Raw genomic sequence first — 18,380 nt, 5'->3', positions numbered from 1 at the left:
ATCATAAAAATGCATCTAGTATAAGGTACTCGTGATCTACATCTATTATTAACTTATGAAAGACCGTTTGCTGCTTTGATATTTTAAAACATTCATTTTTTCTTTGTATTAACGTAATATGCATCTACTTTACTAGATGTTTAACATTCTAATCTCCTAAATTTCTTTAAAGATAGATGTTTCAATAAAACACCTCGTTTTGAGGAGAGAGAATAGTGTTTTTAAAATTTTTTCCCAAAAAATTTTTTAGTGAGTTTTATCGGGGTTAGACGGTCTGCAATAACTATTAGACGCTTATGTGACTAAAAGAACTTTTTGAAAACATTTATAAAACAAAGTAATAACACACAATTTTTGTACTGGTTTGCTTCAACTCTTTCTGAAGATCTCTTAAGGAGTTCCACTAAAGTTTAAAAAAGATTACAACGAGTATCAACCACTTTTGGTATCAACGAGTATTATCAACCACTCCTAGTATCAACAAGTAGCATCAATCACTCCTGATTTTAACACTAGTCAACCTGACTAGACCATTTAGTTCACCTGAACTTAACAAACAAGTATTTTGATTCACTTTTGAGTTTACAAAAACAGTCAAGGTGTTTTTGAATACAACTACAAATTCAAATAACTCTCGAAGAGAGGATATATTAAATACAATGAGATATGAATACTTGAAAAAACTTTCTCTTTTAAGTGAAAACGTTAGGCAATGTAGAGAGATAATGTAACATCAAGCTTGTTTATATGTACGTATTCTTCTTGTCTTCTCTTCATGAATCATCTATATATAGTTTTCTTTAAGAGAGATTCGTTAGACTGAGAGTTGACTTCCATGTAGACTTCATAGCCTTTTTAGGTGGACATTCAAACTCAGGTATACGTTGTAGAGCTATAGGGCTTTATTAGAGCTTTTACAAAAGCAGCTTGTACGGTTCTTCAGAGCTCAAAGCTTTAAGGAAACATTCTCAGCATTTCTTTTTATCTCTTAACGCCTTTATCCTTCTTGTGCAGGAATTTGAGTAAAGGTCTTGTACTTTCATGATCTGCACACATAAAGAGAGCAAGACATACAAGAAAAAAGTACTTTTTCGTATGCAATAAATGTTTTAAACATTGATAATCGTTTAGTTATATTGCGTGTTTAAAACATATTGGCATATGTCAGCTTGTTTGATAAAAGCATCATTGAGGAAGCAAAGCCTTTGATATATGATCTTTAGACAATATAAAACGTTAAATGTTTACTCTATAAAATTGTTTGTAAGTTTCATTACATCATTTAGCAAACTTTTCATAGACGTTTCTTTTTTTAAAACATTTATCTGTTCAACACTATTTAGATATAAGATCTTAAGTTTCAGTGTTTTATAAAACGAACACTTAGACGTTTTTTTTTGTTAGACGTTGTTTGTTAAACATTGTTTGTTAGACAATATATGCTGGAAAACGTTATTTTCATAAAACATTATAAATGTTTATTTCATTCAAAGTTGTTTTTAATAAACACATCCTTTAGACGCTTCACTTAATGAACAATATTTTGTTAAATATTGTATGTTAAATTTAAAACATGAATTGCTAGATAGTTTAGTCTCTCTAAATAATCTTGTCTTCTTATGATTGACACTTTTGTTTAACTTGTATATATTCTTCTTTAACATGTCTCCATTATGAGTTTGTATGATATATTAACATATTTATTTTAAAAATTATAACAGAATACGATAAATTATATATATATATATATATATATATATATATAAAATCATTTCTAAAAATAATATATATTAAAGTTATTATTAAAATAATATATTTAAATTCAAATTTAAATATTTCATTGATAAATATTAATAAAGTATCGTAAAATATTGGAGGCTAGGCAGTTCATGGTGACAAAGGAAAGCTTTGGCCCCAAAACTTATTTTTATATTTATATAAATTAATATATTTTATATATTTGACATCTCCAAAATATTTTATTTATCTATATAAAAATTTTAACACTCTTAAAACATTTGTTGATGATTTGCCACTATAAATACATTATCCAAATTGAAATATGAGCTCATAGTAAGTTTTGACAATAAATTAAATATTAAAAATATAAATATTATTAATTAATGAATTAAGTGGGTTGACAAATTGAAATTAAAATATATAGAAGATTATTAAAAGCTGAAAAAGAAAATAAAGAACAAAATTATTTAATTATAAAGATTGTTGTTAGTTGTGTCCCATGAAATGTAAATATTTTATATAATTATTACAAAGATAATTGACAATTCAATACATATAAAATTAAATAGTTCAAATTTTAGATTAATAACATGTTAGAGACTCGTATCACTGTACAACTAAATAACATAAAATATCATTACATCATTTTCTATTAACAAAAGAAAGTTATTGTTGTTCAACATGAATTTCTACAACATTGTTAAGACAAATATGAATTAAGTTTTTATAAGATGCACATCTTAATTTTATGGTCTTATTATTGATATAAAAACTTTTAATTATAATAACCAGGATAATTTTTCGTCTAATTTAAGTTATTTAGTGTTAAACATATATTAGACAAAACTAAAAAAGTGATACTAAATTATGAATGAAGCAAAAGGTTTGAGACATGATGCAAGTAAATCTTCAAGCAAAATGCATCACATGAAAACATTAATTTTTTTTTATATTATTAAAAAAATGCGCGTGAATATACACAATATTAACTTAAATACAAATGAATTTTTCACAGTTAAATATTATTTAATCCTCAAAATTTAGTTACAGAAAGTTTCATATTTTGCAAAACATTAGTATTACGAGCATTGTGTTCAAGAGGTTGCATGAAGAAATTGTTTGGTCTGGTTACCATGGTACCCTTCCTTTCCTTCTTCTTCATCGTCACTGTTTCATAAACAAATGAGAAATGAAAGGTCTGCTGAAGCTGAACCAAATGCTGGCAGACCTCATTCGTTCCAACCACCACACCCAATCCTTCACCCTCTTCGTCATCGCCCACTCCACCTCCACACCTGACCACTACACCCTCTCCGCCGCCCTCACCGCCGCCGCCAACGCCCGCCACATCACCTTCGGCGCCCAGCTCCATGCGCACGCAGTCCGAACAGGGCTCTGGGCCCACTCCCACGTCGCCAACTCCCTCCTCTCGCTCTACGCCAAGACCCATGACCTCGCCTCCGTCGAACGCGCGTTCACCGAAATACATTGCCCCGACGCGTATTCGTGGACCACACTTCTCTCGGCCTGTGCCAAACTGGCCCCTGTTACCCATGCCCTTCAACTGTTCGACCAAATTCCCAAACGACACGTGGCGGTCTGGAACGCTATCATTACCGGGTGTGCGGACAAGGGTCATGAAGGTCTTGCTTTTAACTTGTTCAGGTGATCAAAGTTAGGTTAGGAACTCACTTTAGCGGGAAAATAAGCAATATCAATACTTTAGCTGGAAAATATATAAAAGGTATCATAAAATGCTAGATGGATTGTAAAAACAGAGGTTATTGTTCTAATTGGATCACATCTTTTTCAAAATTTTTACATTATACCAAGTTTACTCTAATCGGCAGATTTCATAAGAAGCTACTCTTCTATACTGTTTTCTATTTACTCTTCACTCTTTTACAATTTTAAATTTTAATATAACTTTTGATATATCTATTTTATTGTTAAGACATGACTTGTTGGAATGTATTGTAAACAATGAAATTAAAACAGAGTCATTAGGTAAGATGTCAAACCCGCCAATTTGTTTATTTAAAAAGAAATTAGCCAATAGTAGATGATGTATTAAAAAAAGTGTGTTAGAGTGTATTACTAACCTTTCTCAATAAATAGTCTAGTAGTATGGAATTTTTACACTCATTCTACTTGTCACGTTTGATAAGTATTTTTCTTTTTTTACTGTAACAATTATAAGAGTCATGCTATAATGATTTTTTATTGGTTGAATGTCGAATTTTTTATACTAAATGCATAGAAATTAATCTTCCTATGAAATTAACAAGTGATATTTCATCACATTCATTATTTGCTACATTCAACTCCTCCAAATAACAATAATGTAAATAATATTAATTATTGATGAGAAAATAGGAAATAGATATTACATGCACATACATAATAAATCGTGAATGTGTTGAAATATAAACATTAGCAGCTGGAATTGTTTACTTTTTTTCCTACCTTTTTCTACCATTATCCTCTTACTTATCATGGAACGTGTGGATCAACTTGCACATAAATGTTTCAGCGTAGTCAGTTGAATTTAACCCTAAGGAGGCAACTCTATTGAATACTTGGAGGGAGAGTTTAGTTGCGTATAATATTCCTACTGAATTGGGTAGAATTGCCTCGCACATGGAACATCTCTTTTGCCTAATACAAAAAAAATATTCCTCTTACTTTAATAATTTTTTTCTCATTTTTATTTAAAAGGTTAAAATTGAAAAAAGTGAATGTATGTGGCATGCCGTGATATTATTTGACTGGAAATATTGTGTTTCAGGGACATGCAAAAGATGGGTGTTAAGGCTGATAAATACACTTTTGCCACCGTGTTGAGTCTGTGCTCCTGGGAGCTTTTGGATTATGGAAGGCACGTGCATTCGGTGGTTATCAAAAGTGGTATTTTGGGTTGGACTTCTGTGGTTAATTCTTTGATCACTGTGTATTTTAAGTGTGGGTGTGTTGCGGATGCTTGTGAGGTGTTTGAGGAAGCAGAAGAAGGTGGCACGTGTGATTATGTTACGTATAATGCAATGATAGATGGTTTTGCAAGTGAAGAGAGAAGTGAGGATGCATTTTTGATGTTCAGAGACATGCAAAAGGGCTGTTTTGGTCCAACGGAAGTTACCTTTGTGAGTGTCATGAGTTCCTGTTCATGTTTAAGAGCTGGTTGTCAAGCGCAGGCTCAAGCTATCAAGATGGGTCTTATTGGTTGTGTTGCTGTGAACAATGCAATGCTGACAATGTATTCTGGGTTTGGGGAGGTTTATGAGGTTCGAGATATTTTTGAGCGAATGGAGGAAAGGGATGTTGTTTCATGGAACATAATGATTTCAACGTTTCTACAAGAGAATCTCGAGGAAGAAGCAATTTTGAGCTATTTGAAAATGAGAAGGGAGGGAATTGAACCAGACGAGTATACTTATGGAAGTTTGCTGTTTGCTACAGATTCGTTGCAAGTTGTGGAGATGATCCACTCCCATATATGCAAAAGTGGGCTTGTGAAAATTGAAGTTTTGAATGTGCTAGTTTCTGCATATTGCAGACATAGGAAGATGAAGAGTGCTTTTCAAATCTTCTATGCCGTTCCCTATAAAAATTTAATATCTTGGAACAGTATCATATCTGGGTTTTTGATGAATGGACATCCGTTACAAGGGTTCGAGCAATTCTCTGCGTTACTTCGTGCACAAATCAAGCCAAATGCCTATTCCCTCAGTCTTGTTCTGAGCATTTGTTCTAGCATGTCAGCCATGAGTCATGGGAAACAGATTCATGGTTACATACTAAGACATGGTTTTTCTTCAGAAGTTTCTTTGGGTAATTCCTTGGTCACAATGTATGCCAAATGTGGATCTTTGGATGGGGCTTTGAGAGTATTTGATGCAATGGTGGAAAGAGATACAATCTCTTGGAATGCTATAATATCTGCTTATGCACAGCATGGACGAGGGAAAGAAGCTGTGTCCTGTTTTGAGGCAATGCAGACCACACCTGGAATCAGACCAGACCAGGCTACCTTTACTTCAGTTCTTTCTGCTTGCAGCCATGCAGGTTTGGTAGATGACGGTGCCTGTATTTTTTATACAATGGTAAAAGCTTATGGAATTTTGCCAAGTGTGGATCATTTTTCTTGCTTGGTTGATCTGTTAGGTCGCAGTGGATACCTTGATGAGGCAGAGACCATTATTAAAGATGGATATTTGGGAGCACATTCTAATATGTGCTGGTCAATGTTTAGTGCTTGTGCAGCTCATGGTAATTTAAAGCTAGGAAGAGCAGTTGCAAGACTTATTCTGGAAAGAGACAATGACAATCCATCAGTTTATGTGCTTTTATCAAATATCTGTGCAGCAGCAGGTCAGTGGGAAGAAGCAGCTAATCTTAGAGATATGATTAGAGAGTTTGGGACAACAAAGCAGCCTGGCTGCAGTTGGATCAGAACCTAAGACTTACTGGTTATATGTTCTTGCAAATTATAAGCACCAGCTGAATATGATAGAGGTCCTACACAGATTCCAATTTTGAATAAACTTGGCCATAGAGTATGATGTGATATGCAAGAAAGCGGAATTCATATTGTAGCAGAAAATTTGCTATTAGTATCCCCGGGCATGTGGTTTACAATATTTATTTTCTCCAAGTGAAGGTAAAAATGGCCAAAGTTTGGGTATTTTCTACATAGAGACGGTGCTTAGAGGAGCTGAAAGTAAGATGAGTTTGTAGTATGGTTTTCAAATATCTGGGTGGACTAGCAATGGAAGCTCCTAGATGTAGGTTTCACTGTTAGGAAAGGAAAATAATTTTTTTTTTCCGAATGTGAGATATTTCTTTAAGTCCATATCATAATTAGGAGACCATTCAATTATACCTGTGAAGAGATATTGCGCATACTAATACAGACATTTTTTCTTTTTTTTTGTGCTGCTCAACAGTTTTCTTGATACCTATTTTTCTCTTTTCTCCATGTGTGTGGGAGAACTAAGTGGCGCTAGAGCCTACAAGAGATCATCAAATATACAATTGGAAACAATTATCTACACGAAGAGGAGAGCAGGAACAGGACCATGTCTCTGACCATCCAGAAGATCTGACAAGTTGGGTATGGACCCTGCTTTTTTTACCAGTCAAAAGAAAGGTCTGACAATGGATTTGATAGAATGCATGTTGTTGACGTATGCATCATTTTTATACAGCTTGTTTTGTTTTAAACTGGAGGACTTTCAGCAGCCTTTTAACCAAATGCAGAAAGTTTGGCTTGTTGCAGGACTTTGCTAGTGACAAGAGTCAAGGTCAGGTTTAAGACATCGCCAATTTGTTTGTGAACCTCTGTTATGATGTAATGTCACTTGTTCAAGAGTCTCGAGCAAGTGGCTGTGACTGTTGACTAGAGGATTAAAGATCCAAAGTGATACCTAAGGCTGCTAAGGAGATTGTTGCTTCCTTGAAGAAGTACAAGGCATGGTAACTTTGAAGCACCAGTGACTTCTGCACCAAAAGCAGTAAGTCTGGCCATCTACACTATCAAAGATCACCTGGACTATCAATTCTTAGAGGATGAAGCCTAACAAAGACCCTTTTGTTCTATATGTTTTTTTTTCTGTAGTTTGACACTTATAATATAGTCTGCATGAAGATTAATAATTGGAAGAAGATGAGTGAATCATTGTCACAGTAAACTTATCATGTTTTTGTTATTTTTTTATAATTTAATTTATAAATCCATGTTTACACATATAACAACAATAAATAAAAATTTATTTAAAAAGCACAGTAAGCAGAAGTTAGACTCATTTAGCCAAATCTAGCACTGGTCTGATTGACATTAAGATTAATTTTTTAAAATAGATATGGACCAGAATTAAATGGTTGATGGTAAAGTATAGCTTCAACCAAATTAGGCTCCGTCAGGGTTAATTAGGCTAAAGTTGGATGTAATGTAAACATTTTATAATTTAAACTTTTGTGCGATGATAATGGAGTATTTTTCTTGTAGTGAATTTAAAGAAATTAAAACATGGTATGTTCTATTATCGAAACAGGTAAAATAGTTCTACATAGAAACTACTTAGTCAAAGAGACTCAAAATGAAAGCGTCTAAATAAACTAAGAAGTGAGAATAGTTTTAATCTTTTCTCTTACTCCTAAGTGCATATAGGTGCATAGTCTAACCTTTTATTAGTTTATTAATAACTTACAAAAGAGTTAAACCTTTTTTTCCAAGAATCCTAAGTCGCATTAAAATATCGTTTTCACCATAAATTATTTGTTCTTGAAATATAGGTTATAAGTCATATATATATATATATATATATATATATATATATATATATATATATATATATATATATATATATAGATAGATATAGATATAGAATAATTGACTTTGACGGCGGATTTGCATTTAATATTAGTTCTTTTTTTACAATAAAATAACTATAGAAGTTTTTTATGTAACATTTTCTTAAATTAGTTAGTATAGATGGAAGTGTTGAAGTAAAAATATACTTATGGTTTTCATCAAGTAAAAGAGTAAAATTGACGTACAAAAATAGTAAAACCAGTATAAGACTTGGTCAAATTAGTTTTAAAAAGTTAATAAATTATAATTTAAACTTTTACAAATTTGAAACTTATTATTATTAATAAATATTGATGTATATTATAAAAATTTTATATTAAATATGATACATACATTATGTTTAAATTTTTATATGTATTTCAAATACATATTATAAATATATATATATATATATATATATATATATATATATATATATTTTTAATTGTTTGTATTATAAAATTACAATATCATATCTTTTTTAATTATTAAAATACATTTATTAATTGCAATTGTGTTTGTTTAAATGGGATTGAACAATTTTATACATAAAACAAATTCCGGCCGGAGAAAAGACTGAAACCACAAGGCAGATTAAATCTCGATCTTTTTTTATTTTCTTCAATTTCTAGTTATATATATATTTTTCTTTATTTATACTTAAAAATTCATTTCAACCCGAACTCGAAAAACAAATTGACATCACACGGTTAAAAGGAAATGGGAAAGAAGAGAAGTAGGGTTTTGGAGGATGAGGAATTCGAAACCCTCTCTTCTGATCAGAACGAACACGCCCTCTACCAGGTTCTTTACATTATTTAATGCTTCAATAGTTATCGCTATCTAATATACCTATTTTTTTTATTTTTTTATTTTACTTTGAAGAAAGATTGAATATAATGTTGTTAGTTGAAAAACCAAAACATATCAAACTTATTTATCTATTGAGTTTCATACAACTTAGGTTGATTTTTTTGGTTTGAGTGGAAGGACATGGAATTATTAGACATGTAGTTCAGGTTCTGAACTAATTTTCAGATACTAGTCTCTTACTTTTTCGATGGGATATACCAAGAATCATGGAAACAAGGGATGCTAGCAACACATTCTTATATTATGTGGGTGTGAATGAGTCTCACTTATGATTTACATATTATGAGTACAGTAGTGAGTGTGAATGAAGTTTCCTTCATGAATTTTGTACTTTTTATAACTTTTAAACAATTGTAAAAGGATTTAGAGAGTATGTTACTAGCAATCTTTGAAATCATCCTCATCATCCTATGTAATCACCATTACAAAAAGAAGAAATCCGTTTTTCCATTGTTTCCTATTCTCTTGCGCATTTGACACACTTAAAGCTCATGGGCATTCTTCTAATTAGTGTTCTATTCTTGGTGTTACTGAACAAGGATGTTTTGGGTTAGTGACCTTTTGCTTGATTTTTCTGTTAGGTTCTTGGAGTGGAGAGAACAGCGTCTCAACAGGAAATAAAGAAGGCATACTACAAGTTGGCATTAAAGCTACATCCTGATAAGAATCCCGGTGATGAGGTATTATGTCTTGCCTTCCGTGCTGTTCTAACTGATTTATTAAAATGATAGATATCTTAGGTTGTAATTGGTCATCTTTTACAGGAAGCTAAAGCTAAGTTTCAGCAATTGCAACATGTTATCTCAATTCTTGGTGATGAAGAAAAGCGGGCTGTATATGATCAGACTGGATGTATTGATGACGCTGTAAGTGTTTCAGTAAAGTCATAATATAATTGATTTGTAATTTACAGTGTTTAGATACATTGTTTATTATTTCTAACCCATTGGAGATTTTGGGGGAACCTGTTCTCTTGTTATAACAATATCACTGTATAACACTACAACAAAATAAAAGATTGGAATTTCAGGATACTTTAGCATTGTTCTGGATATTTACAACTTAACTTCTCACTTATTTCTCAAAAACAGGAGCTTGCAGGGGATGTTGTTCAGAATCTCAAAGAATATTTCAGAGCAATGTACAAGAAGGTACATGTTTTAGTAGATGATTCCTTTTCTTTGGTATGCATTGCAGAATACTTGTTTTCATCCATGTAGTTTTGTAATATTTGCCAATAGGTCACTGAAACCGATATTGAGGAGTTTGAAGCAAACTATAGGGGATCTGACTCTGAGAGAAATGATTTGATTGACCTCTACAAGAAGTACAAGGGTAAAATGAATAGGTAAAGACCTTGTGATTAGCAAGAACGTTTTGTCACATAAAGGATTTCAGCTTGATATCTGATAAACTTCCCTTTCTTTGCAGGTTATTCCATTCAATGCTTTGTTCAGATCCTAAACTTGATTCACACCGATTCAAGGATATTCTTGATGAGACTATAGCTGCTGGTAAGAATATCACTATCTATTTTTTGTCCAAGTTTATACCAGACTTCTGATGTAGACGTGGGTTTCACTGATAGAAAAGAACTGTATTGAATTTTGTATATTTGGGATGGATCTTGAAGTTGATAACATAATGGGAGACTGTGCAGTTACCTTTATTTTAAGCAGAGATATTCAGCATATTAATACAGACAAATATTTTACTTGGGTTGTTCACTTTCCTTGACGCTTGTTCTCCTCTCTTCATTCATGTAGGAGAACTAAAGGAAACAAAAGCCTACAAGAAATGGGCAAAGAAATTATCAGAAACCAAGCCACCTACTAGTCCCATAAGAAGGCATGCAAAGTAAGTTTATCAGCAGGGTTTGATTTTATCTTTTTCTGTTGCGCTGTAACTTAGGCATACTGATGTTTAAATCTTCTACAGATCATCAAAGAAACAATCAGAAACAGATCTGGGTGCCATCATATCACAGCGTCAACATGAGAGGAAAGACCGCCTTAATTCTATGTTCTCATCTCTAATTTCAAAGTATGGTGGGGATCAAATGCCAGAGCCCTCTGAAGAGGAATTTGAAGCTGCACAGAGAAAACTGGAAAAACGTAGGTCCTCAAAAAAGTCAAAGCAAAGATAACCAATTCATTGTTATTGAAAACTCTTCTTTTCTGCTGAACGATAGTTATTTTGTGGCTAGTTACTGTCAATGCTGCAACATCAGGAACTTTCCTAAAAGTGTTAGGCTTTTATTTATCGTCTATCAATTTTCTCTGTTCCATTTTATCACTGTTTGATTTAAATGACTTACCTTCTTCAACATTCTCAGAAAATTTTATGCATGAAAACAACAGGGTGTAAAAGCTAGTTTTTGATTCAGTACCCCAGGATAATTTAGTGAGGTATGACAGAGTGATTGTTTCATTATATGATATTGCATCTTCAGGAATATTATAACCGGAATGATATTCTTAGATATATCTAAACTAAATTGTGTTTTCATGGAAAGAGAAAATATCCTATAATTTATTCTATAACCTAATAAATATTTTTACTTTCATATGTTTGAAAATGCAAAAAAATATCAGTTGAATAATTGCTTCCCTAAGTTTGTTTTATACTCTGCTAATTGGAAGTTTGAATGCATTATGGGCTTACACGAATTTGCCATTTCGTGATGCAATTTTTTTATTTCATGAATATGTTTTTCAGGAGATAATCTTGTTCAAATAGGATAATATGATTGAATAGTAAAAGATTCTTCAAATATAAAATATAATTGCATGTTAAAAATTTAAATTTCACACAGAAATTTGTGTTATTTGATCTTGTGCTACTTGATCTAAATGCTTTGATGTAGCTAAAAAGTGCAGAACTCTAATATATTATGGATTAATCTATTTACTGATTCATTTTGGAAACACATGCACAGAGAGGTGAAGTGAAGGGTTGATAAAGGCATTCATTTATAGATAAAAAAGATGGAAGCTATTATTTCATAGCTGCATGTGATGTGTTTGATATCATGTGTCCATTAATTATTTGATGACCGTTATAGATTCATTCTAAATCATAAGTATGCAATCATGTCATGTGACATTGCTGAACCTTTTTCTTTGTTTCTTACCGTTTAATTGTCATGGAGTTTTTATAATGTGTTAAATATCTTTCTATAGTTCCTAAATTTAGAAATTAAATTTATTTTAAATTTTGATATATCTTAATTTTTGAGTTTTGAAAATGAATAGATATAATTTTTGAAGTCAATGAAAATTATTTTTCTTTTTGTGTTTAATGGAATTTTATATTTATATAATTTATTTACATCATTTAACATATTTAACTCAATGTCAATATTTAATTTGAGAATCAAAATTGTCAAAGTTTAAGAATTTTGATTTATACAAGTTTAAGGTTTAAGGATTGAAAGTAAATTTGGTTATTTTATTGTTTATATCAATTTAATGCATACAATTTACTTCTTTATCGATAATACATATATTTAAAAATATCTAAAAGTGATAAATGGGTTTGAAAATTTTGACTTTTACAATCACACATCTGTTTCTGCATTTTCACTAGAAGTCATAGTCAGATGAAGATTTTAGGACTTGTCTACTAAAAATTTAAATATGATTATCATGTTGCATTTTTATGTTTGAATATATTAGGTTAGTTTTAAAAGTAAACACAACTTTTGAAAAACAAAATAATTTAAAGGTTTGGTCCCTAGTTTGGTTAGTTGTGTTCAAAGTGGTCATCTTATTTTTAAGTTGTTTAGAGTTGTCAAAATGGTTCAAGTTGGTTCTTTTTGCTGACTGCGTTAAAAACACTAACAGTGTAATGTCTATCACCTTATTCAATAGTTAATGAGTTGTCCAATTATCATTACGTGGCAAGTTCAGGTCAATTGACCTATAAATGTTAAAAGTTAAACTTATTGATGTGGAAAAGTTAAAATTAAGGTTACATATTCCAAAAACTTCAAAACTGTAATATCATAATACAAATTGCAGATCATCCCAAAACGTGAAATTAGAAAACAAAACCCCAATTCGAAAACTCTAACCCCAAAATCACATTAACAATCTGCAGAGGAGAAACAAGCCACAAGAAATTCCCAAATTAAAACCTTCAATTCCAAACGAAAATCTAAAATTCCCAAATCACAATATCACGAAGAACTCCAACCATTGTGCCACCAACCTGTAGAGAAAACAAAACAAAAACTCAATCCAAGGAAGGAAACCCAACATCGTAGAATCTCAAAAATAGAACCCTAATTCGGAGCCCTAATAGGAACAGAACAAGAAGAAGGAAAGAAGAAAGGTTCCCTACGATGCCAACCTAGAAACAAGAGAGAGGAAGGAGGAGAGTGTCTCCTTACGTGATGACGAGGAACCCACGCTCCTGAGTTTGGTCGAGAAAAAGGAAGTTCCATAAATGGAAGACAAGAGTTTCTAAAACTCTGATTAAGGTAAAAGGTAAAGTAGAATTTGCAATTTGAACTAACAAAAAGAAAATTAATTAGATGACGAAGTTTGCCACCTAATAAATAACTGAATAGATCATTCATTTTTTGTTAAAGTGAACATTACAGGGTTAGTATTTTAACACCGTCAGCAAAATGATCAACTTTAAACAATTTTTACAAAACATTATTTTTTGTTAAACTGAACATTACAGGATTAGTATTTTAACACCTTTCAGTAAAATGATCAACTTTAAACAATTTTTACAAAACATAAAATCACTCTGAAAAACTCAAAAATAGGATAATAACATAGGGACCAAAATTGATATTAAACTTAATTTAAAATATGCTTAAAAGCTAAACCATTAAAATGTAAAAGATATAAAAACAAGAGTTAGTGTTTCCGATTACAACTTCTTTGTAATAAAATACTCTTTCAAACACAATTTACCGACTTTCATAATTTTTAAAACGATATTATTTTTATAATATAAATAGATAAATTTCATCTATTGGTTAAAAAAAACCTCCTAACAAGTTAATTAAATTTGGCATTTGAGTTAAAAACACTGTGGGCTTGTTCTTCATATCACACTATCTGGATCCTGCTGGTTTTGGAAACTAAAAACAATATAGAGATAAAAATAAATAAATAATAAAAGGTCAAATAATACGCATTCATAGAATGGCCTTAAATGTGGGTTTTCGTTTATTTTAAAATATTTTTGAGCAATTTTTTTAAAATATTTAAGATTTGTTTGATTAACTTTTTTATTCATTTATCTGAAAAGCTATTTTTCTTAATTTTTCTTAAAAAAATAGTAATAAATTAGGATAAATAATAATTAGGATAAATAAAACTTAGAAGATTATACTAAAAGATAAAAAGAATTAAATATCGAAGTTTCTTTTATAAAAGAATATTAAAGTATCTAGAGTATAAGTATGCTATTACTTTTAAAAAATATATATGTAAGGACTAATTGTTTTGATATTTTTTTTTTGTTAAATATATTTTTAGTTAGTTAATTTTAAGAGAAAATTGAAACTAGTTTCATTTCAAAATTTTGATTTAATTTAATCCTTTAATTTTAGAAATGTTTTCAGCTAAGATTGAAGTAGAAATATATCAAACGAATAAATAATTCAAATATTATATTAAAATATGTTTGATACGATAAATAAACTTAACAAAATTTGGTTAAAATGACTAAATTCACACATTTATAGATTAAATTGACTAAAAATTTGAAGAGAAACTAATTTTAATTTTCTTTAAAAGTTAAGAGATAAAAACATATTTAAGTTGTGTTTTTCCATATGTTACAATATAAATAAACAAACAGTTACCCAAAAATTAAATTTGTGTAAAAGAAATTAAAATCCAAAATGACAAATAATTAAAACTGAAGTATTAATATTATGAAAAAAAAAATATTGAATCCTAAACTATTTTATTAAGAAAGAAAAATATTATAATTTTTATGAGCTAATGTTGACTATTTGTTTTGAATATTAGTTGGTGGTTTTATTTATTTTTATTTTATTTTTTTGCATAGTGATCTATATTCAATATTTGAGACATCCCTAATTGATTATGTTTGGTTAGCACGTCCCCACTATCACAAACAAAAGGGATTGTCTAAGGTTGTGGTGTCAATGTTATTCTATACTTGCTTAATTTTAATATTTTAGCCATTACATATAAAATTTTATTTCAAATTATAATTTATACGTTTACATGTTTGTACATGGTTTTGGTCTTTTAAATTTTTAAAATTTTAATCTAACTCTCTAAATTTGATGAGTGTATCTTTTAAGTTTGCTAAATTCTAATTTGGCGTGATGACATCATCGTATCGTATAAGTGCGTAAATAAATTTGAACTAAAAAGACGAAATTAGATAAGTACGATACTGAAAAAAAAACTAAATTAGCGTAACTAAAATTTAAAATATTGAAATTGCATATTACAATATATGAAATATTTGTATAATAAAAACTTAGCAGACATAATAAAAACCCATTGTTGAAATCTAACAAGTACAATTAGAACCCTGTTTAAAGTAGTAAATGGTGTCACAAAGAAAATGATATATACAGGAAATAGCATAGTACATTAAGAAAAACTGTACTATTAAAGATAAAAACAAATAGGTATTTTTTTTTCTATTAGGAAAAATGAGATTTTATTACCAATAAGGAAAAATGTTATGGAAAAAAAACTCTTTAAAACATGCTATAAAATTTAAACACTTTTTTAGTCAACTTTGTGACAAAGTGAATGATTTACAAAAATAACCATTTTTGTTTTATGCTTAATAAACTATTTTAATTATTAAATATAATATAAATAGATTGCCTAATAAACAATAAAGACAGTGACATTTCTTTTAAAACCTTCATTTTTGTGAAGCAAGTTCTCTTAATAATTAAGGATAAGGAGTGTTGATATTTTATATTTTATAGTTCAGAAAACAAAATGAACTTTAGCTGAAAACATGGAAAAAAAAATATTGCAAAATGAATTTTGATTTTAGTTTATAAAATAGTAAATTTTAATTATTTTATATGTTTCTCAATTAGAAATTTTTTTTGAAAAGTCAAAAGCTATGGACATTAAGTTTCCAACAAAAGACGTGATATAAATGAATGGAGAAGAAAAGAAAGAGAGAATGAATGTGAGAGTAGTGTTCAAAAAAGTAATTGAAGAAACACATTAAGAAGTTTTAAATGAAAAAACAATGAAAGAGAAAGGCAATAAAGACTAATTAAAAGTTGAAAAACTAATTAAATATTAATCAAAGACATAATAAGATGTAGTGCAATCCACCAAAGAGTTGAACCGTCCAATACTTACCAACTTAGGGTCAACTTGGGAAATTCACTTTCTTCACCAACCCTTGAAACCCTACAACTTTTTTTGGGAAAAAAACAGTATAGTCCAAAATTTGATCACTTTTAATTTTCTTTTAGGATACCAAAAGTTGTCAACATAATTTTGTGTTGTTCTTATTATCCTTTGTTGAACTTGATTCTCTCTCTTTTTTTCTCTTTATGTAAATTTCGTTAAGCAGTTTTAACTATGTAACATTTTTGTTAAATATTAGATATTTGTTTAGTCAACCGATGAACCAAAATTGTATATATTAATATAATAACACTACAAAAATACATGGAATTACCGATGGAATTATTTTCGTCGGTAAATGATGCATTATCGACTGATTTTATCGACGGATGTAAAAAATGTAATTACTGACAGATATTTGTTTTTTGGTAATTATCGACAGACAAAATCTGTCGATAAAGTCTTCGGTAATTACCGACGGCCAAAATTCGTCGGTGAAGCTTTCGGTAATTACCGACGAACAAGTTTCGTCGGTAATCCATCAGTAAAAAGAACGGCAAAATTCCTGCCCATTTTTTTCTCTCTCTGCGCGAAGAAGACTATATTTTTCTATCTCGCAAAACACTTTCGTCATTTTTTCTTTCCTCTCATCTCAAGACCATTTCTCACCTTCTCTGCAACCATTTTTCTCTCTCGTGCAACCATCTTCCCACACTACCACTGCTACCGTTGGAGAGTGTCACCACTGTCGTTGGAGAGCGCCACCGCTGTCATGGGAGAACGCCACCACTGCTGTGGTAGAACCACGCGGAGCGCCACCGTTGTCGTTGGAGAGCGACACCGGTGCTGTTGGAGAGCGACACCGGTGTCGTTGGAGAGCGACACCGGTGCCGTTGGAGAGCGCCACTACTGTCGTTGGGGAGCGCCACCGTTGCCATGGGAGAATGCCACCACTGCCGTGGGAGAACCACTGTCGTCGGAGAACCATGCGGAGTAGTGCTACCGTCGGGATGCTCAAAAACTAATTGGGAATTTTTCCCAATTTTAGGGTTTCTAAAACAATTGGAGAACCTAAGTAGAGCCTTTGATTTTGGTTTTGGAATGAATTGGATTGTTGTTTTGATTTAGGAATGAAGAAAGTTTGATAAAAAAAATTAAAATCTGAGGAAACCGAATAAGGGGAAAGATGAACCAGATCGAGATATTTATCGACGGACTTAGGCCTTCGGTAATTACCGACGGATTAGACCTTCGGTAATTACCAATAGTCATAATATTCTATCGATAAATATTACGGATAACGTTATTATCGACGGACTAAACTCCGTCGATAAGCCATAAAAAAATGACATTATCGACGAATTTTGGACGTTTTCGACGGATTTTGATCGTCGATAATAATTGTTTTTTTTAGTGTAAAGACTCCGTTTTCTTAGAAAACGGAAGAACCAAATATGAGATGTGATAATTCAATAAGGACAAAAAGATATTAAATAAAATAATTTTATACTTTTCATTAATAATTATATTATTTCATTAAGTCGTGATTATCTGAATTGGTGTTAAATTGAGGATATGACCATGTAAACAAATTGATATATATTCTAACGATAAAATTGTTTTTAAACTAAACATTAAGTCAAAACGTTTTTTCTATTAGTAAAAATTTCTATAACTAACTTGAGGAGTCAAATTAAAATTAACGATTCTATATAAGTTACAAGAAGTTTAAAATGTATAATTTCAATTCTTAATGGACAAATTTCATGTTCCAACTATTTCAACCCTTCAGAACTCAATATAAGTTCAATTAGATTTAATCATCAAATCGTACTCTCAGCACTTAATTTTGTTTGATAAAAATATGTTTTTAATTAATGATAGGTAAAAAAAGGTGAAATAATATTTTTATATTTTCAAAATTTAATTCTAGCATAAAAAGAATAAATAAAATACAATAATAATAATAAAAATAATAAATTTTAAAAAGAAAGAGTTGAATTTGTTTTTAATTATCTCATAACTTTTCATTAATTCAATTTTATATATATCTTCACTCTTACTATTTGCTCTTTATATTCTTTATA

General features: G+C 30.4%; 2 protein-coding genes across 7 annotated transcripts; both read left to right on the top strand.

Moving 5' to 3' along the window:
• The first annotated feature begins 2,807 nt into the window (after nucleotides 1-2,807).
• Nucleotides 2,808-7,479, top strand: LOC124830671 (Tetratricopeptide repeat (TPR)-like superfamily protein). Of its 6 annotated transcripts, none has more exons than XM_088095783.1 (4): nucleotides 2,808-3,405; nucleotides 4,529-5,802; nucleotides 5,902-6,886; nucleotides 7,016-7,479. In XM_088095783.1, exons 1-3 carry the CDS (start codon nucleotides 2,930-2,932, stop codon nucleotides 6,195-6,197), a joined length of 2,046 nt encoding a protein of 681 aa, XP_087951909.1. In that variant the 5' UTR covers nucleotides 2,808-2,929; the 3' UTR covers nucleotides 6,198-6,886; nucleotides 7,016-7,479. The 6 variants fall into 6 exon arrangements, with proteins under 6 accessions (XP_087951909.1, XP_087951908.1, XP_087951906.1 ...); XM_088095782.1 differs by having other exon boundaries at nucleotides 4,529-6,397; nucleotides 6,684-6,886; XM_088095780.1 differs by having other exon boundaries at nucleotides 4,529-6,521; nucleotides 6,684-6,886.
• A 1,262-nt stretch (nucleotides 7,480-8,741) lies between these two features.
• Nucleotides 8,742-11,319, top strand: LOC124830670 (chaperone protein dnaJ 6-like). The gene is made up of 8 exons (XM_047304451.2): nucleotides 8,742-8,893; nucleotides 9,544-9,642; nucleotides 9,727-9,828; nucleotides 10,054-10,113; nucleotides 10,204-10,310; nucleotides 10,394-10,476; nucleotides 10,729-10,819; nucleotides 10,901-11,319. The coding sequence occupies exons 1-8, from the start codon at nucleotides 8,810-8,812 to the stop codon at nucleotides 11,106-11,108; spliced, it is 834 nt and encodes a 277-aa protein (XP_047160407.2). The 5' UTR covers nucleotides 8,742-8,809; the 3' UTR covers nucleotides 11,109-11,319.
• Nucleotides 11,320-18,380: the final 7,061 nt, after the last annotated feature.

The sequence above is a fragment of the Vigna umbellata genome, chromosome 8 (assembly GCF_029865625.1).
Source record: "Vigna umbellata cultivar VRB3 chromosome 8, Vumbellata_1.0, whole genome shotgun sequence".
Classification (NCBI taxonomy): Eukaryota; Viridiplantae; Streptophyta; class Magnoliopsida; order Fabales; family Fabaceae; genus Vigna; species Vigna umbellata.
The sequence above is the reverse complement of the archived record's forward strand: the minus strand, read 5'-3'. Positions and strand labels throughout refer to the sequence as shown.